Source organism: Cryptotermes secundus, unplaced genomic scaffold, assembly GCF_002891405.2.
Source record: "Cryptotermes secundus unplaced genomic scaffold, Csec_1.0 scaffold536, whole genome shotgun sequence".
Lineage (NCBI taxonomy): Eukaryota > Metazoa > Arthropoda > Insecta > Blattodea > Kalotermitidae > Cryptotermes > Cryptotermes secundus.
In genome coordinates this window covers 774,224-799,432 of record NW_019732862.1, presented here as the reverse complement: position 1 = coordinate 799,432, position 25,209 = coordinate 774,224, and the positions used below count along the sequence as shown (strand labels likewise).

At 42.1% G+C, this 25,209-nt stretch overlaps 2 protein-coding genes across 4 annotated transcripts in view; one reads left to right on the top strand and one right to left on the bottom strand.

Annotated features, from left to right (window-relative positions):
* The window catches only part of LOC111867803 (histone H4 transcription factor-like), an 86,569-nt gene that overhangs the window by 1,177 nt on the left and 60,183 nt on the right, over positions 1–25,209 (top strand). Inside the window, exons 2-5 of one of the 3 annotated variants that reach the window (XM_033752812.1) lie at positions 5,932–6,118; positions 8,275–8,433; positions 8,616–8,778; positions 17,631–17,752. In XM_033752812.1, the coding sequence (XP_033608703.1) occupies positions 5,932–6,118; positions 8,275–8,433; positions 8,616–8,778; positions 17,631–17,745 (624 nt within the window). In that variant the 3' untranslated portion in view covers positions 17,746–17,752. Of the gene's footprint in view, positions 1–5,931; positions 6,119–8,274; positions 8,434–8,615; positions 8,779–10,974; positions 15,006–17,630; positions 17,753–25,209 lie in introns of those variants that run through there. The other 2 variants (XM_033752811.1, XM_023857973.2) reach the window with 2 other exon arrangements.
* LOC117282581 lies at positions 15,324–17,426 on the bottom strand. Its single transcript, XM_033752813.1, has one exon. The coding sequence runs from the start codon at positions 16,255–16,257 to the stop codon at positions 15,349–15,351; it is 909 nt and encodes a 302-aa protein (XP_033608704.1). The 5' UTR covers positions 16,258–17,426; the 3' UTR covers positions 15,324–15,348.

Genomic DNA, 25,209 nt, shown 5'->3' with positions numbered 1-25,209 from the left:
CTTGGCTGTCAGATAGAATGTAGATGTTCCTATTTCTATAGTTCCTATCTAAATTCTCCATAATACATGCTTTAATGGCATATACTTCTGCCTGGAATACTGTCGTGTACTGCCCAAGGCTGAAACTAAGTTTCCGCCTCGTGCCATGACAGTGCACACCAGCTCCAGTGCCCTTGTTTGTCTTGGAACCATCTGTATACCAGACCAGTCCCCCTTTTCTATCGGGCTGAAACCCGTCTTCCCATTCACTCCTGTTAGGAAATCTGACTGTGAAGGGTTTTTCATATACATGTCTCAGTATCATTTTGTCAGACCCCATTTGAAATATGGGTTCTTTTTTCATGTCCTGAGTCATGTATGCATGGCCAAAACCATCAGATCTAGGTTTCCATTGTTCACTGCACTGAAGACGGTAAATTCCTACCCTGGCCTCTGCATCCAACTGTACATGCAGTGGGGGGGAGTCCAAGGAGTATCTCCAGTGCATCTGTTGGAGATGTTCGAAATGCTCCTGTGATACCTAAGCAAGCCAACCTTTGCAATTTGCTAAGTTCTGTCTTGCTTGTCTTGAGTTTAACTCTGGGCCACTTTACTGTGGCACCATAAGTAATTATGGGTCTTACAACCGCAGTGTATGTCCAATGTATAACGTGTGGCTGCAGTCCCCAAGTTTTACCAGACATGCTTCTGCATGTCCAAAAAGCCTTATAGGCTTTGTTAATGACTTTGTCCAGCTGCTTTTTCCATGTCAGTCCCTTGTCTAATTCTAGACCAAGGTACTTGACATCACTGGAGAGCTGGATTATCTTGTTGAAGAGAGTCGGTTCCTTAAGTCCCTTTATATTTCTCTTCCTAGTAAACGGTATAATGACTGTCTTATTGGGATTGATGGAAAGACCTGTTCTTTCACACCATCGTTGGACCATGTGCAGAGCTGTTTGAAAATGCTCTGATATGGTCGAAAGGAATTTTCCATTTATGAGGATTGCATATCCTACTGTATAATACCCATCATCATTAAGTCCCCACAGGAGATCATTGACGACCAGACTCCACAGCAGAGGCGAAAGTACACCCCCCCTGTGGACATCCCCTAGACACGGACGTACCCAGGGTTTCTCCTGATAATGTAGCAGCTATGGTTCTGCTTTCCAGCATAGCATTGATCCATCTGCATATTGCAGGCTCTATGCCATGCCTTCCAGCAGCATGTTTGATTATATCAAATAAGGTTTTATCAAAAGCTCCCTCCACATCAAGGAATGCTCCTAAGGCAATATCCTTGTGTTCAATCGCACTTTCTATGCGTGCTACCATATTGTATAGTGCACTTTCGGTAGATTTACCCGTTTGGTAGGCATGTTGGTTTCAGTGTAGAGCAGGCATGTCAAACTCAACTTGTACAGAGGGCCACCTCAGCCCTATAAATAATAGTCCAGGGCCGCACTTCAAAATAGAACTATACATTAGATTTTGATACAAGGAAATTTAATTCTATTTATTATTTAGGAATAATTTCAATATAATTACCTAAAGTCACATATCTTACAGTTTTAAAAGCAAGAGAATGCCATTTTTGACAAGTATCAAACAGCTTTTCAATATGTAACAAGAGAGATTACACAAGAAATTATGTTAGAAATAGCAAAACATTGAATTTCCTGCAGCCTGCTAATTTATGTCTGCGTGAGACTTCTTGTCTTCTGGTCTGCTGGAAAATTGTCTTTACAAAAAATATTTCTACTAAAATTTTAATATTGATTTTAATATCAATTAGCTCTAAAAGTTGAGGGGCCGCACTTTGTGGCTGTGGGGGCCGCATGTTTGACACAGCTGGTGTAGAGGATATGTCCTCAATACCCCGTGCCTGATATGCCTATCCACTAGTTTCTCCATCATTTTCAACAAGAAAGACGACAGGCTGATAGGACGATAAGCCTTAGCCTCGGTATAATCAAGTTTCCCGGGCTTTGGAATAAACGTCACCTTAACTTGCCTCCAGGCTGTGGGGATGAAACCATATGCTATGCAGGCTCTATATATGCAGCATAGGGGTGGAACTAAAAGTTCCGCCCCATGCTGCAAAAGTGCCGGTATAATCCCATCTGTTCCCGCTGATTTAAATGGTCTAAAGTGTTCAGTGCCCATCTTATTTTTGATTGATTAATTATGACGTTGGCCAGGTTCAAGTCTACCCTGTTCGTCTTGCTTTGGCAAGTGTCAAGGTTTTGCTGACCCTGCCCATCGTCCAAATTGTCAATCAATTTTGAATCAGGAAAGTGAACTCTGAATAATTCATTCAGTGTCTCCCTTCCTATTTGAGTATACTGCCCGTTAGGCAGCTTAATTGTGCTGACCTTGTTGGTCGCCTGTTTTGCCATGGTTCTCATGAGTCTGGCACCACCTGGTACATCATTGACCTCCTGGCAGTGCCTCCTCCATGATGATCGCTTGGCTTTCCTTATTTCTTTGTTGTAACAGATAAGGGCTTCCTTGTAGGTGTCCCACTGTCCTGTTCTTTTAGCTGTATTGAACAGCCTTCTTGTTTTGATCCTAAGTCCACTCAGCTGTTTATTCCACCAAGGCATTCTCCTTGGTCCGCGAGTGGTCTTAGCCGGACAATTCTGATTAAAGGACGAGATAACAGCCTGTTGCAACTGGTCAACAGACCAATCACCGTCCTTTATTGTGCGTATATTACGTGAGAATGTCTCTAGATTTTCCTTTAGGTCAGCTTTGTAAGACTTCCAATTGGTTCTCTTAGGATTCCTATAAGTAGCTTGATCTACTGTAATGTTACTTATTTTAAAGCATGTATATCAGTGATCCGATAGGGACGGCTCATCAGATACATGCCAGTTACTTACCAGGTTTCCTATGTTATTTGTCCCTAGTGTCAAATCAATAACCTCCTTCCTATTGCAAACCACAAAGGTAGGTTCGTTACCATGGTTTAGAATATTAGGTTCAAACTCACTAGAAATTCCGTAAGGCTCTCTCCCCTTGGGTTAGTGCCAGTGCTCCCCCACAAGATGTGGTGCGCATTGGCATCACACCCAATGATGAGTTGCTTTTTCCTGCTAAAGCAGTAGTCTGTGATGTCCCTCATTTCCTTAGTTGGCGGTGGTTCATCCGAGTCATATGGAAGGTAGACTGAAGCAACAATCAGCTCCTTGCTGCCTTCTCGATATGGGTATGTTATCCTTACCGCTGTTGTATCCCTAGAACAAAGCTCCAGCAAAGGCAAGGCACCAACATGATTCCTGATATAAACACAAGATTGTGCATTATTACTGGGTACAGCAGAGTAAACTGTTCCCCCTGTATTAGTTAAGCCCCTTATTTGACCCTTGTATATCCAAGGTTCCTGAATAAGTGCTATATCTGTCTTACCCTCAGCTAGCTGTTGGCACAGAGCTGCCGTGTAGGTTGATCTGAAGAAATTTCGTGATCTCTTCCAATTGAGGAGGGGTCAATTTCCATCTTATGTCCCTCTCCGTTCTCGGACTGGGTTCTGTGTGAAGGGGTCCCCTGATCCGTTTTGCTTTGGTCATCCGGGGGCCTGAGTACTTCATCCCCTTCCTCCTTGGAGACCGAGTTAGAAGATACGACGATACAGTGTCTGTCACGGGTTCTACCCGGCGCTGAATTTCAGGATCATCCAGCACCTTAACAGTCCCCTGTGAGAGTCCTGTAAATATTTTGTAACCGGTCCTCTGTATAATAGTATGGGAGTCCCAGTCTATGAATAAGATAAGCCTTTGGCCTTTCAATTCAGATTGCTTGTCTAGTACCCTCCAGATCTCTGTATGAAGTCCCGGATTAAGGTCTGCAATCCATTTCAGCAGCTCTTCCTGGTTTTGGGCAATTTTGTTCCTAGTCTGGAGAGCTACTGTAACAGGCTACTGGAATCAGTAGCCTTCAGCCTGGTCCCTGATTTGATGACCAGACTGTTGGTCGGCACATATATAGATAAGTGCACCTCCCAACAGTCTGTAGGATTTCAGGTGTGGTAGTTCTTCTTTTGGAGTCCTACGTAACACCTCGCCCAATGTTTCCAGAATGGAATTTTGGTCGTTTTCGGTAAGCTTATCCTCAGGGTAAGTTTCCTTGAAGATAGCTACCTTTATATTGGTCAGAGCCTCCTTGTAAGTCCCTGGTTCTTTATAGTCCCTGGGCTTTTTCAGAGTTCTGGCCATTTCTGTAGGGGTACTGCCCTCTGACCTTGGCCTCTTAAAGGTGCCGGTGGGGGTTTCTCCCTGCTTGGATGAGATTGCATTTCCTGGTTGCTGACTACTCCCAGTTCCTGCTTTGCTTGTCTCAGCTTTTGCCTTTTTTAACTTCCGTCTGGCGCATCCAGACAAAGCTTTCTTCGCCAGAGGGGGTCCACCTACTCCAGAGCCCAGGTGTCCCAGTCTTTCCCCTGCTGCAGGTATGTTAGAAGTACTGGCTCCCTGCAGTGGTGTGTCAGTACTGCCGACCCCCAGGAGAGTAGTTTTTAGTTTTGTTTCTGGCAAGTTTTGAATCACTGGTTCATCCTTGCCTTTGGCTGAAATTTCAACAGCAGGTTCGCCGGTTGCAACTGGGCCCCGTAATGGTTCACCAGAGCTTCCAGCTCCCTGCTGAAGCATTTCTCGTAGGGATCCCCTTGAAGGGGGGTCCCTCTTCAGTTTATGGTCCTTGCAACCGGTTTTTGATTTGGTTCCCTTTTTCATTTCGGTCCCACGAGTAATGGGGATTTAAAAGGTCACCACCCACAGAGCCCCATACATGTGGAAGGAATAAATACAATGGGGTGCTGCCTGATGCCCCGAGTGGATCGTACGCAACACTGGCCAATAACCACCCCAGTGCCATGCAGCCCTCGGCATGATGCGTCACACCTTGGCTTAGGGAGTTTGTCCATAAATATAACCCTCACAAGCCTCCAGGACCTAGAATGCATGTTTGGGGGGAGAAGGGTATCCCAGATGATAAATGGGAGTGCGATACTAATTGTCATGAGGTTGCTACCAGGGCATCATACACGAGATTATCGCCCCTGGAGCTTGCTTCAGAGCTCCCCCATTCCTGCCCCTACACATTGGTTGGTCAAAACCATTTTAGAGTGTTGAGCCCTAAGGCTTGTGGCACCTTATCGGTACTCTAGGGAGACAACTGAAATAGCCGTAGCTACCCCCATAGGAGTGCTCTCCCGCATTCGTCCTGGGTACATTGTAATGAAACCCAAGAGTCATTATGCCGCTGCGTGGGAGGCTCTGGTCAGATAGCCATTGCCCTTTATGGGAACTTGGCTGCCTGCCCCAGAAGCTCATGCTAATGCAGACCCCCAAGACTGTTGCTGCCCAGCAGGACTACGAGGAGGTGCTCCAAAGCTGTGTCTCAACGCATCCCTGGTCTATGATACGTCCCCACCAAAGACACAGCCACTCTGCCGACCATTGAGATAAGGAATAGCTCTCTTGATTGGACCCAGCTGAGTCAGTTCCACCTAAAAATGGAGACTGCATCCAGTTTCTGAAATGCTGGTGCTTTAAATAAAACAGGATGATGGATAATGCCCAGAGACAGAATAATTGTATTAATATACCATCGTGTACAAACTTTTAGAGCTTATTTATTTGTCCAAATCAAATGCCTTCAGTTGTGGATTTAGTTTCCTTAATTTGCCCTGAATCCTTCAGTCAGATTTTGCTTTTCATTCATGACAGAGCCATATTTAGTAATATGAAGTCCATATCTGGGCTTGAATTTGCAAAACTCCCAGAAACATGAGAGAGTAAAGTAACAGTCGTGAGTTCCATGTGACCCAGAACCAAGAATGACTGTGTTGGTGAGGATGGCAGAAATTTCCCCAGTTGACTGGAGAACTGAAGTGTGGATCTTATGAATTAACCTGATACCAAGATAGAAAATGATGTTATGTTATAGATTTGCACGTTGCAAGTTGCTGGGGAGAAAGTTGTGCCAGACTTGCCACATGCATTTGAATGCTGCTGGCAAACCTGTGAAGAAACATTCAGCAGTCCCCAGCTGTACTTCAACCATGTTGACGTTCATGTCTATTGCAACCCACGTGGTAGAAAAGTGGAAGGAGGTATTCCTTGCCAGTGGTGTGGTGAGTTCTAATTTCCATCACATGAATTCTCACCACAATTTATGTTAGCTGCATGCCACATGTGCATGCATGGCTGTTGCTCTAGCCAGGAGGATGGCAGTCACCTGTTTTTGCATGTCACAGCATATTTGGAATCTTATCATGAATATATATATATATGTAAGTAAGTCCATAATTATCCACAATGTAGCTATAAATTTTATTTCAATACAAATAGAAAACTTACATTAACATCATTTTTCAACATAGTCCCCTTGCTTTTCAATTCACTTGGTCCATCGTTGCACAAGCTTCCTGATGTCCTCAGAAAAAAAGGTTTTCGGCTGAGCAGCGAGCCAAGCATGCACCGCTTCCTTCACTTCTTGGTCCAATGTGAATCGACGGCCCCTTAATGCCTCTTTGAGTGGACCAAACAAGTGGTAGTCAGAAGGGGCGAGATCAGGACTATACAGAGGATGAGCCATTACATCAAACTTGAGTTTCTGGAGGGTTTCAGCAGTGTGGGCAGCAGTATGTGGACAGGCATTGTCGTGCAACAACACAACACCTTTCGACAGTAGTCGTCGGCGTTTGCTTCAAATTGCAGGCTTTAGCCTGTCAGTAAGCATCTCACTGTAACGAGCACTGTTTATTGTTGTGCCCCTCTCCTGATAATGTTCCAGTACTGGGCCTTGTGAGTCCCAAAAAACTGTAAGCATCAGTTTTCCTGCGGATGGTTGGCTTTTGAACTTTTTCTTGCTGGGCGATTGTGGATGTTTCCATTCCATACTCTGCCGTTTACTCTCCGGCTCGCAATGATGGATCCATGTTTCGTCACCAGTGATGATTCTGTCTAAGAAAATGTCACGTTCGTTACCATAGCGATCCAAATGTTGTTGGCAGATGTCCAAGCATGTTTGTTTATGCAACACTGTGAGTTGTTTTGGGACCCATCTTGCACAGACTTTATGAAACCCAAGTCTGTTGTGGATGATTTTGTAGGCAGAACCATGACTAATTTGCAGACGATTTGCCACTTCATCAGTAGCCACTCATCTGTCTAACAGAACCATGTCACGTGCACGCTCAATGTTGTCCTCATTTGTGGCCATGGATGGTCATCCAGCTCCTTCCTCATGCGTAACACTTGTGCGACCATTTTTTAATTTTTCAATCCATTCGTAGACACTCCATTGTGGCAAAACACTGTTCCTGTATTGTGCTGAAAGTCTTTGATGGATTGCAGCCCCTGATACACCTTCCGACCACAAAAACCGGATCACTGAACGTTGCTCTTCTTTGGTGCAAACAGAAAGCGGAGCAGCCATGATTAACGGCAAGGCAGCGATGATGGAACTGACCTAGCAAGATCAAACCTGCGCAGAAATAATGACAAGGAAACCACACATGGTGATGCTGCGCAAAATGACAGTGCTGCTAACAGAAACACAAATACAACTGCATTGCGGATAATTATTGACTTTCCCTCGTATATATATATATATATCTTCTCAGTTTTAGGTATCTGAAGGCTGTAGTTAAAGTGCTAATGTTAGCTATGAATACAGACAGAGTTATCTGAAGAAGTTAAAATTTAAAGGAGAAAGATACTGCATGTACGTCTGTCTTTTATGCATGCCTCCGCAGATGATGTGTATCACAAAATATGTGATAATTATGCTAACTGGAGCAACACAAACATGCAAAGTAATTAAATGAACAAAAATACTGTTAACTAATAATATTAATGCAACAGGATTCTTAAGTACAACATTCCTTCATATATTTCTCTTTAACATATATGTGGTAGAGTCATTAAGTTCGTGGAATGTGGTTTTATCGCATCATATTACAAGGTATTCATATACACTTACCCAGATCCACATCGGCCCTCAAAATAGTTGCCGTTGGCCGCTATGCAAGCCTGCCAACATTGATATAGCTGTTGAAAACATTGCAGAAACATATTGGCAGTAAATTCCTGTATGACACTTTGCAGCCATTCCATGAACTTATTGACTGTGGCAGTATAATTACTGCATTTTATCAGGCTTCAATAAATAACTGTAACACAACTAAAGTACAGTGTCATATTCATAAGGAAATTTAGATATTGCTCAACAGGTGTGCAAAGAGATTAACTTTGATACTGAAATGTAAACTTTTTCATGTTACAGGTTGCATGTCCAAGTCTACCTACCGAACGGTATACAAGCTGTTAGACCACATTAGAATCCATATAAAGGAGAAACTTGTGGGGTGTCCACAATGTGGTGGGCTCTTTGCAAGCAGGGCAAGATTCGGTTACCACTGCAAGCATCAGGTTCCCGTAGAATGTAAGTTATAGATCTTGCCGCGCGCGCGCACGCACGCACACACACACACACACTTGACAGTGAAGGTTTAAATTTAAGATAGTGTTTTAGAGCAGATGTATATTTCTTTAAGTTTGGAACTGCATGATATGTTTTTACCATGTGCAGCACTGTTCACTATATGATGGTGTGATTTGTTGCAGTGCGAGGTCCGTCTGTGGAAATGGCGAAGAACCAAATGAATAGGCAACGCCACAAATGCCCCTTCTGTGGCCAGTCTTTCTCCTGTCCATCAAGCCTTTGTTTGCACATTCGGTACAGGCACCCAGATAGCAAGCCGTTCAGATGCAGCTTTTGTGAATATAAGTGAGTAGAAGCCTCCTCCTTCTCACACTGAGTGACTGAGCTAGTTGGCTCAGATGGCAGTATTTCTGACTCTTAATTAAGAGGTACTTGGTTCTAATCTCAGCTAGAACACCACCTTTTCTGGTTGTCTTTTTCACGGTTTTCTTAGACCCTCCAGGAAAATGCTGGGATGCTACCTCAAATTAGACCATTACAACTTCCTTGCAAATCACTTCCACTTCATTATCCAGTTACTGTTCTACTGTTTGACAGAATACAGTCAGATATTTATAGCATTATTAATGTCACAAGATCGGGACCACACAGTAATTCTAGTAACTGCGAGAGTAGGTTTAGCCAAAGGTCGAAAGTCAGGATCACCATTTGTGCTATCTTGACGACTGCGATGTCTGCAGCGTTGGAGTGTCACGGAGTAGATGTTGACATTATGATATCCATGGCGACACTGAGGTACAGGCCAGCACCAACACCATTATATCAGCCTCCTTCAGTGTGACGATGTCGTCAGATACGCCGAGAATGAGGAGCAGTAAAGACTGCTGCTCCCATCCTGAAGGAAAACGGGGATCTTCTTCTCTGTTTGGACTACAAGGAAGGGGCTGACGTCACTAAGGATTCTGTTTCCTATAATCAAGTATTGGCGACTCCTGAGCCCGAGTAAAGGGATTGTCTATTGTGGACTTCAGGAGTGGCTACTGGCAGGTGGCTGTACCTTCCAAGAACAGAATTCAATGTTCCCTCTGGGCCAAGGGTTATGGCAATTTAGGTGCTTGCACTTTGGCCTCTGGAGAGCTCGAGGGACTGTAGAGAGGTTGATGGAGGCTGTCTTGCGGGGACTCAACAAAATGTATCTACAAAATGTATCTGGTCGACGTGATGGAGATCGGCCCAAATTTCAGGGAAGAGCTCAACAACCGGAGGAAAGTATCCCAACGGTTCCAAGAGGGCCACATTACACTTAACCTGGAAAAAGGCAACCGTTACGGAAAAAGGTACGATTCCTTGGGCATATTCGTAGTAGTAGTAGTAGTAGTAGTAGTAGTAGTAGGAGGAGGAGGAGGAGGAGGAGGAGGAGGGGTTCCAGTCATAGTAGTAGTAGTAGTAGTAGTAGTGGTAGTAGTAAATAAAGCCATAGTAGAAAATAGAGAATGAGTAATATTTTCTTTAGAGCATTGTCACGATTTAGTAGTGTGTGTGACTAAAGACGGGGCTATGAATTGGATATTAGATGTATTGACCATTTTCATAAACCCCCCGGAACTACACTTTACCCATCACTGACACACACAGACTAGTAATCTCAGTATATCATAGTCTCCACTAGCCGTTTCTTGGTAACAGATTTAATACAGTGGAGATTCTTCAGTTTCCCCTACTCAGGTTCTCAGAGCCGCCAGTGTAGATCTCTTGTCAACTGTCAACTTATCTACAGCGCTGTCTCTTCTCAGCGTCCCTTGCATAGCTCGACTCAATCGACAACCCTCAATTGATTGGTCGCAGACTGACGACCGTTTCACACAAATCTCCTAGATTTCTCTTCACAAGCTGGCTCTCAAATGAACTGCCTCACCCTGGGGATGTCATCATATAGCCCAGGGGCGTACCCAAGAGAAAAAACTCCCCTTTCCACTGTAGCTCTATTGTTGTATGTGTCTCGTTTCGTCGAGGACGTCTTTACCGAACTGCTGCTTAGAAACAGCTTGCATATCCCCGTTGTTCTATTGTTGCCTTCGTGTATGTTGAGGGGTTACATAGTAACGATCACTCTTTATAGAGTTACTGTTTAGCAAGAGATCTATAGGCACAGTATGGTCCCGTATTGTAATATTTAACTTGCCATATAGTACAAATTCCTGTAGCAGCTCAGTTGGTTAAGGTATTTCACGCCTTTTCAGGAAGGTTAAAGCTCATTATCGTGTTCACGACAAATTCCCACTGGGTCTTATGTAAAACCAATTGAATCTTATTTATAGGCGCCCATGTTCTTATTAGAGTCGTAGATTGTAAATGGCACTGATTGGTGTGCATAACATAGAATTCCTGGAATTTTGGACTTTGATCATCGTCCGATATTCTAAAGTCTGCCAATATAACTACAGCCATATAAATAGTGTCATGAGTATCAGTAACTAAAGACGGGGTTTGGATTGGTAATGAAGTTTATTAACGCCTTATACAATCAACTTGTACTTACAGGCAATACAGCGCTACCGCTGATGTACACAGTTCACAGTTCACAGTTATACACGCACAAGGATTTTCATTCTTCACTAGTCGTCTCCTGGTAACGGAATTAAAACTATCTCACTGTGACTAAATCTTTTAATCACACACCAAGTCTTTACAGGTCGAGTTATTATTCTTCCCGTGGCTATATCCTACAGAGAACTCTTTCGTATTGCCAACGGTCTTCAAGATAACTCATCTGCACAGACCCCACGGAAAACACGGCCTCTATTGTTGCGTAACCAAGACCACATTAAAAAAAAGTCACGTAATATCTAAGTACTGTTGGAGTGTGACGTCATTGCGTCTGAGCGGAAATGTGTTTACGGAGCCGTTGCCTGGAAGTGGGTTGCATAACTCCGTTGTTACATTGTAGGTGTGTGTATAATTGCGGGCGTTGTCTGGCAGTGAATTTACATGTAACAATATTGTGACGCATAATGAGGAACTGGACATTGTGGAGAGGTCGTTCCCTACGAAACTATAAAAGAGATCGCACGCGGATGAGAGCCGGAAATGTTGGAGCACTGGCCAATCTAGGCAGTTTTGCTCCACAAAACGGGAAAAAATGATGATGATGATGATGATGACGACGCAAAGTTTGGATCTAGTGGCACCTTAAGGGAGCATCGGGAGCAGTTAGAGAAGAGTCACGGGAAACACAGCCTTCGGAAGAAGAATCGGCAGTGTGCGTCTAGGCTAATGATGATAAGAATCTAGATGAGTTGGCATGTCATATGTACAGATCCTTTGTATTTCCTATAACTGCTGTTATTTTCAATTTACAGAATCCTACCTTCATCCCAACATAACTAGAACCCTTATGTCCGTTGAGTAGCGCGGTTGGAACTCTTCCTGTTTCACCAGAATAACCTCTTGACTTCCAGGAAGGTCAGAATTATTCATAAGTATTTCGGGCCACTTCCAACAGTTGTTGAAGTATAGAACCTTGGTTATCTATGCTGTTGTTAGATTTCACTAATGTGCCAGTCGACGAAGCCCTACAAATGATCAGAAATTAGCTCCATAATCACAACACATTGGCGGAACGATCTGTCTTGCAGGTCGAAGCCATCACGGTGCTGCTGGAAGTATTTCAAGGTGGGTGAGAAGTTATTCAGAAAGAAAGTTCTCTGTCACCTATCGTTAGCAGCATCTACATGGAGCATTTTGAGAAATTGCTTCTTGACTCGGCACAAAACAAACCATCACTGTGGCTCCGGTATTTGGCCTGGTCACACAGTCCAGAGCAGTTACAGGAACTCCTCAGCCACCTCAGTAGTTTAAGCCCTTCCATCCACTTCACTATGAAAATTGAGTGAAAAATTCGATTCCTTTTCTGGGTGTTCTTCTAATCAGGAAAATGACGACATAGGCCACCAACATTTACAGGTAACCCAATCACATTTGTCAATCCCTCAACTTGAAATCTAACTTACCGACATATGAGAAGCAATGCGTAATTCAAAGCTTTCACAAGAGAGCTTCCACCTTATGCCAAGAACGACAAGATATATGTAATGAAATTAGTAGCCTGAGACGTGACCTCCATTTCAACGTTTATCTCAAATGATTCATTGACATGGTTATTAATTCCAAGTGTACCATTCATCTGAACAAACATGTAAAGCTTCTGGGCTATTTGTATATCGTATATGTGAAGGGTGTTCCACAGAAGTTCAAACGTATAAGGAATCCATTTAATATTAGGATGTTCTTCTAATCTAACCAAATACTTAAGAGTATATGCATGAAAACAAGGAGGGAAAGGAAAGTGCAACAGACGGCACTATTCGTCACCAGCCTTCCCTGTGAATATAGCAGAAACTATCGTGGGTCATTTCATAAATAATGCACAGGTTGGCACCACTGCGGATGGAGCAACAACAGTGAGTCTCACGTCAGTTACAGTTCAGGGCTTGAGAAAGAAACGCGTTATTTTGTTTCATTTATAATATACTCTGTTCTTAAATAACGTGAGTTAGAAATGGAGCCTGCACGGTTCTCGGGTATTGTGACTGTTGAAGATCAAAAGTCGTACATTAAGATCGAAACTTTACGTGAAAAAAACCCGACAGAAATCCACAGCTGATATCACCGGAGCTGAAATCACAGTCCAACGAGTGGACGACCAAAAAAATTTCGACGGTCTCAATCAAAAGTCAAACAAATGGTGATCTTTGCTTATGATCACCAAGGAATCATCATGACAAGCAGAATTCCGTGCGGGAAAATTGTCACAGCAGTTTATTATCATGACTTTATGCAAAATCTGTGCAAAACATACACAAAAACCGACCTCAGTTGCTCGAGTCTGGGCCGATCATTCTCCATGACAACATTCGCCCGCACATCGGGAATGTCGTAACAGAAAAGCTGCTCCAATACGGTTGGGAGGTGTTGCCTCATGCTCCCTACAGCCCGGACATGAGTCCACCAGACTTCGACTTATTCCCAAAATTGAACCAACCTATGCGAGGCCGTTGTTTTCCCTCTCTGGAAGAGCTTTCTGCTGCAGTACCCGAGCCTTCGACAGATAAACAAAGATGGTGTCCTGGATGGAATAGCAAAGCTTCCCACAAGTTGGGACTCGGTCATTGAGAAGCAGGGGGATTACATTGAAGGACTGTAAAGAGATATTAAAAAAAATAAACATGGACATAAACAAAAACTTGTGTGCTTTATTTCTGAAATGACCTACGTACATTGGCGAAGCAGGCACAAGTCTAGCGTTGCGGCTCCGAGGTCATAGGCCTAACTTCAAAGACGGTCTTCTATAAAAATCAGAACTAACTAAACGTACCTATGTGTAGGTTGGGATGAAGCTAGGATTTTGGAAATCGAAAGTAACAGCAGATATAATATTATATTTAAGCATCCTCTTGCATTGAGTTACCAATTATAGTCCATTAAATGTTCCGTCCATAATGCAACAATCGATAATATTGATTCAAAATTTAATCCATACAGTGGAAGTTATGTGCATAAGGTGTTATATAAAACTATTAAAATATATATGAATTATTATAATACTACATGTTTCGACCATACAATGCCATCTTCAGGCAACACTTACGTGAGGAATCCTAATGCATTAAGCACTAACCGAATATAATTCCTTTTATTATTTTCATTTCTTCTTCGATGTTTTCTTCTTCGTGTTTTTTTTTTTCTTTTTTGTAGTGCTGTTGTTCCTCTGTCATGCATAACACATGCTTAACTAATACAGTTCTGCTTTAAATTTTGGTTATATTACCTTGTGTATCTATGTATTGTATTTCTGTACTTAACGTATTTCCCTGGTGTGCTCTTGATTCTATTTATCAATTGTGCCTTTGCGTTCACTGTATTGATTTTTGGTATGATTGCTTACGCTTATATATCGTTGTACGTATCGAGCGTGCTGTTACCTATCGTAAAGCTCATGCAGTGTTTGGAATATGGCGTTGTGCACTTCGATCTCTATATCATTCATATGTAAATTATTTCTGCCAATTTTATAAGTGTCGTAATTTTCTCTAGGTTGTTCAATTATACCTTTCCTTCCTGTCGTTATGACGTCCATCGTACCGGTTATTGTGCCGTATGTGTGTCCTGTGACCTACGACAGTGACTGAGATTACCTCATTATGAAGGAGCCAACAGATTAAGCGTCTCTTTCCTACCTGTGGACGAAATAAAAAAATAGATCCAGTTTCCGAAACGTTGTGTTCTCCAGTGTTTAGAATACCGGACAATGGAGAAAGATGAAAACCCAGTATATCTCATTCCTCCTTTTATATTTAAGTGACTGTATCTGTGGTCTAGTGGTCAGAGTATCTGCCTACAGATACAGACGTTCGGGTTCGATTCCCGGCGCTTCCAAATTTTCTGAAAAGTAGCGGGTCTGGAACGGGGTCCATTCAGCCTTATGAAGATAATCGATGAACTATTTCATGGAAATAGCGACTCCGGTGTAGAAAACTGAAATTAACGGCCGTAGGGATTCGTTGCGACACCCTCTATCCGCAAAAGTTGGCACTAACATCGTCGACAAACGGCGGTCGCTCGGTGGGTATAGTTCGCTTGAGGACTGAAACTACGGAGTTCGTGACTGTGCTAATTGGGATTTCCAAGTACTATGGTTTTTAAAATCGATGCTAATCAGTGGCGGCTCGTAGCTAAAATTAGTGGGGGTGCTGCTCCAGAAAATTTGTAGCCTTTGTTTAAAGTTGTATAAAAGGAAACAAACATGTATAAAAAGAAAATTTATTCAGAAAATTGATAAAATCCTAAAAGAATAAAATCAAATACTTTTTACTTACTTTAACTTAAATTGTTACAGTTCAAGCTTAATCTATTCATTTAAAAATGAAATCCATTCTTCTTTTTTTTAATTTGCGCGAAAAGATTAATACTTTCCATCTTGATCTCTGGATGACAACTGAGGAAATTTTTCTCCATTGAAAGCACTGCAAGCGCATTTAGTCTTTCCGAATTCATAGTGCTTCTTAGAAAAGTTTTTATTCTTTTCAGTGTTGAAAAGCTGCGCTCTGCCTCTGATGTGGTCATGGGAACTGTCAAGAGGATTTTTATCAGTTTCGTAATTTCACTAAAAGCATCATCTAGATTATTTTCCAAGATAAATTTCAGCAGCTCAATTAATGTGCAATATTCATGAATATCGGACCTACAATAGAATAATTTTAGTTCAGTTTCAAGCTTTTCTTTGTCAGTCATGGGATATGCTTCAGTGGTCAGTACTATCTCTTCTGTGGGACATTCATTCTTACAAGTAAAACTAGTGAAGCATTTCTTGTTGAACAATTTAGCAGCTACTAAGTGTTTAGTGGAAGAATATCTGTCCATTATATCAACACATATACAGTCACACACTTCCTTAGCTTCTGCCATGAGTGTCTTTGAAGGATTCTCACAGTACTGTGAGTTTCTCAATTCTAAAGTAGCAGTTTTGAAATCTGTTATATATTCATCAACTTTAAACATACTAATTTCTCGAGATTGCATTTTGTTGTAAATTATTTTAACATGAGGCATAATCTGATGAAAAAGCTCTAACCAAAACTTCAAATTATCATCATTCAGGTATTTCAAAATTCCTGTTGCTTCTGCAATGGTTTGATCTGCATTTGATGTTGACTGAATTTCAGTAAGGCAGTTTATTAAAGGTTGCAAATTTTCATGAACTCTGTTTATGGTCCGTATGTTGAAGTTCCAACTTGTAGAAGATGGATATGGAATGCCGACTTTCATATGCTTCTTGAGAATGGACACAGGTTGCGGTGATCTTGAGAAGAATGTTGGAATAGCCAGAATGTTAGAGAAAAATATTCTTGCGTTTCATGTAATACTTGCTGCATTTCTCATTATTAAATTAAATTGATGTGCATAACAGTGAATGAAATGTGCATTACTATAAACTGCTTTTATTTTTGCTTGAACTCCTGCTTTTTTTGCCTTTCATGACATTTGCACCATCAAATGTCTGAGCTATCAGTTTTTGTCCTTTTCCTTGAAGGATTATGTCCAATTGTTCTAAAATACGTTTTGATATGCCATCTGTAGTTTGATTTTCTGAAATAAAGAATCCCCCAAAACGCTCAAACATTTCTCCATTCAATATGTACCATAGAACAAGGACCATTTGAGTGTGTTCTGAAACATCTGTTGTGTCATCAGCAATGACAGCTACAAAGGAAGCCTTCCTAATTTCCGTCCTTATCTCCTCAGGGTATATTTGTAGCAGGTAGTCAAGTATCTCATTCTGAATGGTCTTAGAAACACCTTTGAAGACTGCACTGGTTTCTAAGTGATGCTTCAAATCTGAATCTAATTTAGATGCAAAATTTACTAATCCTCTAAATACCTCTGGATTTATTGAATCGTCTTTTTCATCATGTCCACGTAAGGGAGTTTCAAAGTTTCCACAAAAGAAAATGCAGTCTATTATTTTGGACAAAATTTCACGCTATTTTTAACCTTTATATTATGCTCATTGATTGAAAGTCTGTATGCCTCACTAAGTTTCTCCTTAATACTTACGGTTCCTAAAAGTGACAGTGAAACTACATTATCAACGTGCTTCTTTGACTTCTCGTGCTTTTCAGGGTTTTCTTTCATTTTGTTTATATTTCTAAAACCATCTTTTGTCCACGTTACATTACCTCCAAACAGCAAACACGGGAAGCAAAACAGTGCATTTTTTACTTCCCAGCCGCAAAGCCAACTTTTCCGTTTGTACAATTCAGAAATAAAGCTTGCTTATACCTGGCTGAGATATTAGAATATCAGGTGTTAAACGACCTCTTTTCTTAACTGCAACTTTCTCATGGAGAGACAGTTGTGAAAACTTCAGCTGCTGAATTTCACTTACAGACACAGAACCTATTTCCCGGGGATGCAAGGCCATGGTTAAAGTTTTCTGTTAAATAAAAGAACCGAAAAAAATGAATCAAAAGAATAGCTGGAAGCAGGATATCAATCTAATTATACAATTAACTCACATTCAAGAATATGGTACACGGTTTTTAAGCACAACACACACGGAGTAAAAAAAAAGAAACTACCTTCAACCAGCACGCCAGGGTCGGCACTGCGGGAATGACAGTGCTCTCTCTCCCTTGCAGCCTCGCGTGCAGCTTCCTATGTGCGCATGCGCACAACAGACAACAGTCAACAAACACCTCGCCTCGCCGCTGGAAATGTGAAGCGCACAGTTCCATACAGAGATTTGGCTACTGACATTAAGCTTAAGGATTATATATTGTACTGTACAAGTATAAAGAAAGAATTAAAGAGAAAAGGACTCATTATATAAATGCTATCGATAATATCAAGTGGAAATTGGGGGTGCTGCAGTTCCACAGTGCCTATACGCTGGCCGCCCCTGATGCTAATAACAAATTACTATTCCTATTGCTACTACTATTGCTCTTGCAACTGCTTCTTCTACTTCTGTTAAGGTACTACTGTGAAGAGGATGGGTTTGGAACACATCCTTAGCAGATTTTGGAATTGCGTTCAGAGTTTTCCCTTCTGCCATATGGTTAATACAATTGCAACCATTCCTAGTTTGAAATTTCAGATAAATCTTATTCTGGTCACAATTCAGGAACTTTATACTCGTATAATGTTGTGGATATATCTCAGGTTCTTTTCTTATGTCGACTGAAGTGCTGAAAACTATGCAAATAAAAGTATGGGCCCTTGATATACTATCTGTCCTCTCTAACATCTGTGCTGGATCAGAGTATTTCTCAAACTTGAAGTACATTCACAATTGCACCTGGATCTCTAAATAATATTCATGTACTTATACGGCAGAAACATCGAGGATTTGAGTCATCGATCGTGACATATAAGTTTAGAGACAGTAAGTACCTCTCGAACAGCAGGGCCTGATGGGAGTGAAAGAGGAACGACTAATGAGACAAGACAATGGAAGAAGCACACATATACCGAGGGCTGTAAAATTTGAAAATTTTAAAAGTAGAAAAAATCCAATGAAACGATTTTTTCAAGAGCGTAAAATGTCTGCGCACAAGCACAAACCAAACCACAGAAATACAGAGCTTCCTGTCACGTGATTCCAAATATATTCACGGGTATTCGGTTGTACTGCAGGGCTTTGAATGTTAGAAGGAGAAACTGAATGTAATGGGAGGATAGCGCATAAAGACACTCCTTCCATTTGCCAAATTTCTGTGCTGGCGAGGGCGAACTGTGAATCACAAGGACCATGAAAAGGGATTCACGAAACTCTTAAATAACTAGTCACCCTGAAAGAATCGTTAAATAATTTAAAGTAACAAGCTAGCGAGAGTGCGCGCGTTTATCAGAGGTAATGGCTCATTCCGTTATTGGCAGTTAAAGCAGCAATCTGTGAGGAATATTGGGCCGGATCAGCGGTGTTGCCAAGTTCCCTCCTTAAGTGAACGCACTGTATAATGCGGTGTGCTCGAAAATAACACAGATATATACTCACCGCTTTTCAGAACTTTCTGACAATCAAATATAATACAAATCTCTTCAAGATTCAGAAGCCAAAGTACGAGTATACGTGACGAATCAAATGATGGTGTATTTTTTTTATTGCTAGTGGGGTGGGACTAAGTCCCTTGTACTGCGGCCACTTCTGGCCTATTGTACCAGCCCCAGAAGATAGGTGAGTGTGTGATTGTGGAGCAATTGGTGGAATGAAGATTGGCAGAGGAAGCCGAAGTACTCGGAGAAAACCTGCCCCAGCTCCACTTTGTCCACCACAAATCCCACTTGACCAGACCTGGGATCGAAACCGGTCCGCCGGGGTGCGAAGCCAGCGGCTAACCGCTTGAGCTATGGCGCGGCCAATTGATGGTGTAAGTTCAACCCTGTGTGTGGCACGTCTTGCAGCTATGGGTTTCTGTTTACGAAATTCCATAAAGTATTGTCACGTTTTGGGTATATGTCACGCGACAAATAACACGCTATTTAGGATCTAGCGAATTTATTCCATATTCGCTCGTACACTTATACAATTCGCAATTACAAGTACTGCCATCAGCAGTATCACAATTACATCCGTTGCTCTCGGCGTCTGCTAGACTTCTGCACTCGGCGACTTCACAATTCGCACTGTGTCACTTCTAATCACACACTTCAGTCTTCACTTCAATAATCGCTTCACTCAATGAGGTCCGAAGAAATTGCGGCGTGTTTAATTCCGTAACACTTCTGACACCAGTGTAACGTGTTTTGCTACTGAAGAAAACGTTCGGATTGTTAATTGGTTTATTTAGCATCCTACAAGTCGTAGCTACAATTAATTATAACACTGATGCGGTTTTACACAATTTTCAAACCCTACACACTATTCTATTCACTCTATCCTCAGTAGTCTTCACGTATTTATAACGTGGAAGCTATACAAATCTGTGAATTACACACTCCCAATATAATTGTGCTACAGCGCACACAAAGTCTCGAAAGCACACAATAAGTCTTCACTGGCTGACTTCTTAGTTATCGCACACTGTCACATAAAATCTTGTAAGCACTCGTTCGGGGTCTTCTTTCCGCGACTGCTGCTATATTTCAACTAATTTCGGCGGCTACTGCATTTAACTGACTGGTTAAATGTTACTCACTAGTAACTCACTCAGTACTCACTACTGAATAATGTTCGCTGCTCCTTATTTAGCCTCGGCACGGACAACAGAGAAAATAATTACGTGATAGGTACCGCTGTTGCGTGACGCCGTGTTTACAGGTTACCTAGCAAAACTGTCGAAAGTTGTTTACTGCTGTGTAGTAACGGCGGTATCCCTTGTTACGTCACTGTGGAAGTGCTGTTACGTCACCGCCGCAATGGTTTCCTGACACAGTTGCTCCTCTGTTACGTCACTGCGGTGGAGGGGGAGTTTACCGAGCGTTGAGCACAAATGGAAGGAGTTGGGCTTGTGACGTCACTCACGAGACCGCAGAGTTCATATGAGCCCTACTTCCTGTTGTGCCATCACGTCACAGTATTATAATTTTCCTTTCTTCGTCCCCAGCAGTTAGTGTTGTCTAAGAAAACAAAGCAGTATGTGAAAATACTTCTTCAACTGTTCTTATTTTACAAAGTATAATTTTTTATAAATGTATTTGTTAAAAGTGTTGTGGTACTTCCTTGTGAGATAACAGGGGATGGGTAAATCAGATAAGTGTTCTTTAATGATTCTCATTAACTTAGATTCAAAAGCCCATATGATTCATACGGATTCATACAGGACTGAACCCAAGTTTCCCGATGCGGATTGAAGCTCTCCCAACGCGAAGGTGTTTAGAAGTAAATACTAAAAGGCAGTAGTTTTCCGACCTGGGGCATCACTTGCATCTATGTTTGAGTTTATGACGGATATCTTGTGACCGCCCCGCGCGTTGGGCTCCACTTACTCTCCTCTGTAACCGCTCTCTCTGTATAGTGCCCTTTACGTTGGGTGTCACCTTCTTGTTGTCGCCGTCCCCCTTTACCTTCCTGTTCCTTCACCTGGCTTCCACCTGCAGCGGCTGTTGCTGATGCTTCTTTGCCAAAGGAACACAGGTGAGTTTTCTTACCTCAGAAGGTAGAGATGAGACTGTCTCAGGATCTTTTGTACGGGCCTCGCTCAGACAGGGAGGCAGAAGCGTCTAATGATACACTTGCACTTTGCATGTGAGTATAATTTATTCTTTGTGAAGAAAGTGTAAAACAAAACACAGTTCACATACACAATTCACCAAGTGCTGACACTTACAACTGTTCCTAGCTGGACCACCACTTTTTTTTTCTTTTTAAGAGTGTTTGAAGAGTATTTGATGCCTGTTTGATGAGTTTTTGAAGACTGTTTGAAGACTATCTCTCTGAAGAGATGTTTGAAGACTATCTCTCTGAAGAGATGTGACCCTCTCCAGTTTTCACGAAATTCCCAAGTCACACCCTCGACTTTTGAGGATTGGTCAGATTTGAAATAAGGGAGTTGACTCTGAATCCGCTACTTCCAATCATTTTTACTCTAGAGGCAAATTTTTTTCTTTAATGACCTAACGTACTTTTTGAAAGGTAATGATGTATGCTGGCCATAGCGTCTCCTCCTGGCACGCCTTCGTGTGACTTAAGACTAGCAGAAACTGTCAAGAGTCAAATTTCCAAAGTGAGTCGCCGAGCGACTCTGGAACCAAAATTCCAAGAAATGCTGAACTAAATCACCAGGGGGCCATCTGGAGTTTTTGTGTGTGTGGTCCATCTGTGAAACAGGCAGCTTCGTGTGTGCAAGAGGTGAGCTATGTCACACTCTGCGTACACACTCTGCGTAATTATTATAAAATACTAAGAATAACTTTTGATGAAATACCATTTAGGCTTGTGGGCGGTTATAATCTGGCAGCGTGACAAGCAGAAAAATAACCAAATATCGGATACAACATAGAGGCCCTGTAGGAGAGAACACTTTGGAAGCAGAATTCTTTCGAAATGAGTATGGAAGGTGTGCCCCTATCCGTAAATTTGTCGCTATTTACAATGACAAAAGCAGAAAATATACAGGACAAATCTGCGTGCTTGTAGCATTGCAAAATTTGACAAGGGATATAGAAGTATGGATGAGGAAAGAAACATGCATGATGTTAGAACTGCCTGGGAAGATAAATATGTGTATTTTACAAAAATTTTTAAAGTATATTTTCAAGTTAATTGCGACTTCATGGAAAGCAAAAACTCGTTGATTTCAAGCAGATAAATTTTGATAAAATAAAGTTTGGTTTCCCTTTCTGAAAACGCTGAAGTATTCGTCTTCATGTTTCACCCATTTCCATCAGAAATAAATGCACATTTATTGCTTTAGTCTTTCCCGAAACACTGTGGAACTCCTATTGTACTCTGGTTGTCTGTCAGGCCGTCTGCATGTGGGACTCAATAGCAATCTGAATAAACTTAGATGGGATTTGTTACTGAAGAATTTTAATAAAATTTGTTGAAAATATATCGTTTGGGTTAATATCGGCCAGAAATAACAGACGCTTTACATGAATATGTACATATTGTGACGTGTTGCGTTATGGATGACGCCCCTTCCTCCCCGCCAGCCGTGACGTGCCGAGGGAAGCCTAAGTGAGCCGAGTCCCAGCACACTGGTCGCTATGCAACGCGAGTAAACAGCGGTTGTTAGCGAAGCGGGTAAACATTGGTTGCTAGAGACGACGAAAATAACAGCGGTACCCGCCAGTAACACCTGTAACCACGGCGCCAGACAAAGTTGTGCCTATTACGTGGCTGTTTTCTGTGTTGTCCGGAACGAAGCTAAATAAGGAGCACCGAAGCCTATTCACAGTTAGTTCTCAAGTTCTCGAGTTACGAGTTAGTTATGAGTTAGCCAACAGTGAGTCAGTCAACCAATCAGTTGCAGTCTAGCATTTGTAATACTGCAGATAGCAGTAATTGTGAATCTGTAAACTGTGTGATTGTAAGAGCGAATGTGAAATAAAATTCGCTATATCAAATATGGCGTCGCGTTATACACCCAACACGTGACAATATGTATCTGCTTACATATAGAGCGTAGGTCACTAGTAATTATTGGAAAGAAAATGAATTAGGAATGTTGAAGAGAAAAAATAACGATCCCTTATATTCATTGGAATGTCCTGCAAGTTTCACGGCTTCTAGATAATAATAATAAAACAGCTTCCAAAAGTCATGCACTTCCGAAATCATAGTAGTCTTCAAAACACGCGTGAAGATTATCGAAAAACAAATAATTACACAACAAATCGAAAAGATAAATGCCTGGCCATCAATAAAATAGTGAATTAATAGACTGATATTAACGTTTTCTTTCTTGTCACGGTAGCCGATCGGTCTAAGACATTCACTGTCTTCGCTCGCTTGGAAGCCGGGATCGTGTTTGGGTTTTGCTCAGTGCACGAATATTTTGTGTGTATCTGCGATTTCTGTGTTTGTTTTGTCCTGTGTTTAGGTAGAGAACCTGGACGAGGTGATCACCCCGTCTAAGAAGTCCCATAGTCTGTAAAATGATCAAGAAACTGAGAAATTAGCCCGGTGCTCCAAATTTGGAGTAAAAGGGGGGGATGATTGATAGAAATAAAATACAACAGAATGTAGATATTTAAATTTAAATTTGTGTATGTATTGTGTAAATATTTTGCGATATATTAAGAAATTAAAACTGAGAATAAAGTTTGATAAACTGAATACATTTTTACGTTTTAATACCAGTGTTATGTATTGATTTTTGCAAATGAATCCGAGCTCGGCTCCTGGGCGAGCCGGACTCATACGTATATGGGCAGCTTTATACATAATCTGCAGAATATGCAATAAATATATATTGTGACGTATTGCGCTTTGGAGGACATCCCCCCCCCCGCCAGTAGTGACGTAACAACATCGGGCGCTGTCTCTACTGCGGTAACATGCTAGTCAACATTCGGCCCACCTCCCCCGCGGTGACGTAGCGGGGGATGCCGCGGTTGCTCTGCAGCAGTAAACAACTCTCAACAGCGTTGCCCAGCAACACCTGTAAACACGGCGACTAGGCAACAAGGAAGCGAGGCGTTTTCCCGTTGTCTGACTGAAGGTTTATAAGAGAACTACGCTGCCTAAGGAGTTAGTGGAGGAATACCTCCACTGTGACTCTGCGAGTCTTAGGAGGCGACGAAAAGGGAAGTCTCAAATCTGAGACAGTAAAAGACGGTCGCGAGTCCCAAGGGACTCGGCCCGAGAAAGACTGCGCTGGCAAGGACTAGTACCATTTAAAATAGACAGACCCGTCCTCTCGTCAGAGAGGGCGCCCCACAAAAAACAAAACCGTAACGTCCAACAGTAATAAATATCTGGTCATGAGTCCCAGACGTGGCTCCACACCAAGATTTACTGACTGACTGACCTTCGGTCGCAATGTGACTTGGACTAGTTAGTTAGTTATTTAGAGAGGGTGGGTTTCCCCATGCACCGCGACCAGTTTGATCTATTGTGCTTCCCTCTATGATATTATACCAGTCTCTATACCGTACCGATAAATGGTGCTTACCATCAGTCCCGCCGAGCAAGCGAATTCGGCCACTTGCTTAGCGGTGTCTATAGTGCTTCCTCCATTTATCAGAGGCCTTATAGATTATTGTTGGGCGGGAAACGTCCTGGAATTTGGCTCAGTGATCCCCTTTGGGGATATGAGGTTCTTTTACGTGCCGTAAAGTTACGACACGGGACACATAGCTTAAAGTCCCTCCAGGAGGACTTGTTCCCTGAAATATTCCGCCCTTAAAAATTCGACGACCTCCGTCGGGTATTTGAATCCGCGTACCACGAGTCATGAGGTGGGAACGTTACCTCTAGACTACGGAGGCCGCTTTGGACTTGGACTAAGGAGTTAGTTAAAATATAGCAGTGGACGGAGACTGTTATAATGTAGTAGCCACCGAAGACAGTTGAAATATAGCAGCAGTCGCGGAAAGAAGACCAGAACGCGTGGTTGGAAGATTTGGTGTAATAATTTGTGATACTGCTGAGGGCAATAATTGTGAGATTGTAAATTTTGTGATTGTAAGAGCGAATGAGCAATAAATTCGCTATATCAAATACGGCTTGAAGTTACTTGTCGCGTGATATATACCAAACACGTGACAATATGTTCAGTAAGTACTGGCTCGTGAATGAGTTTTGCCCAGTGGCGTAACTCATATTCTCTT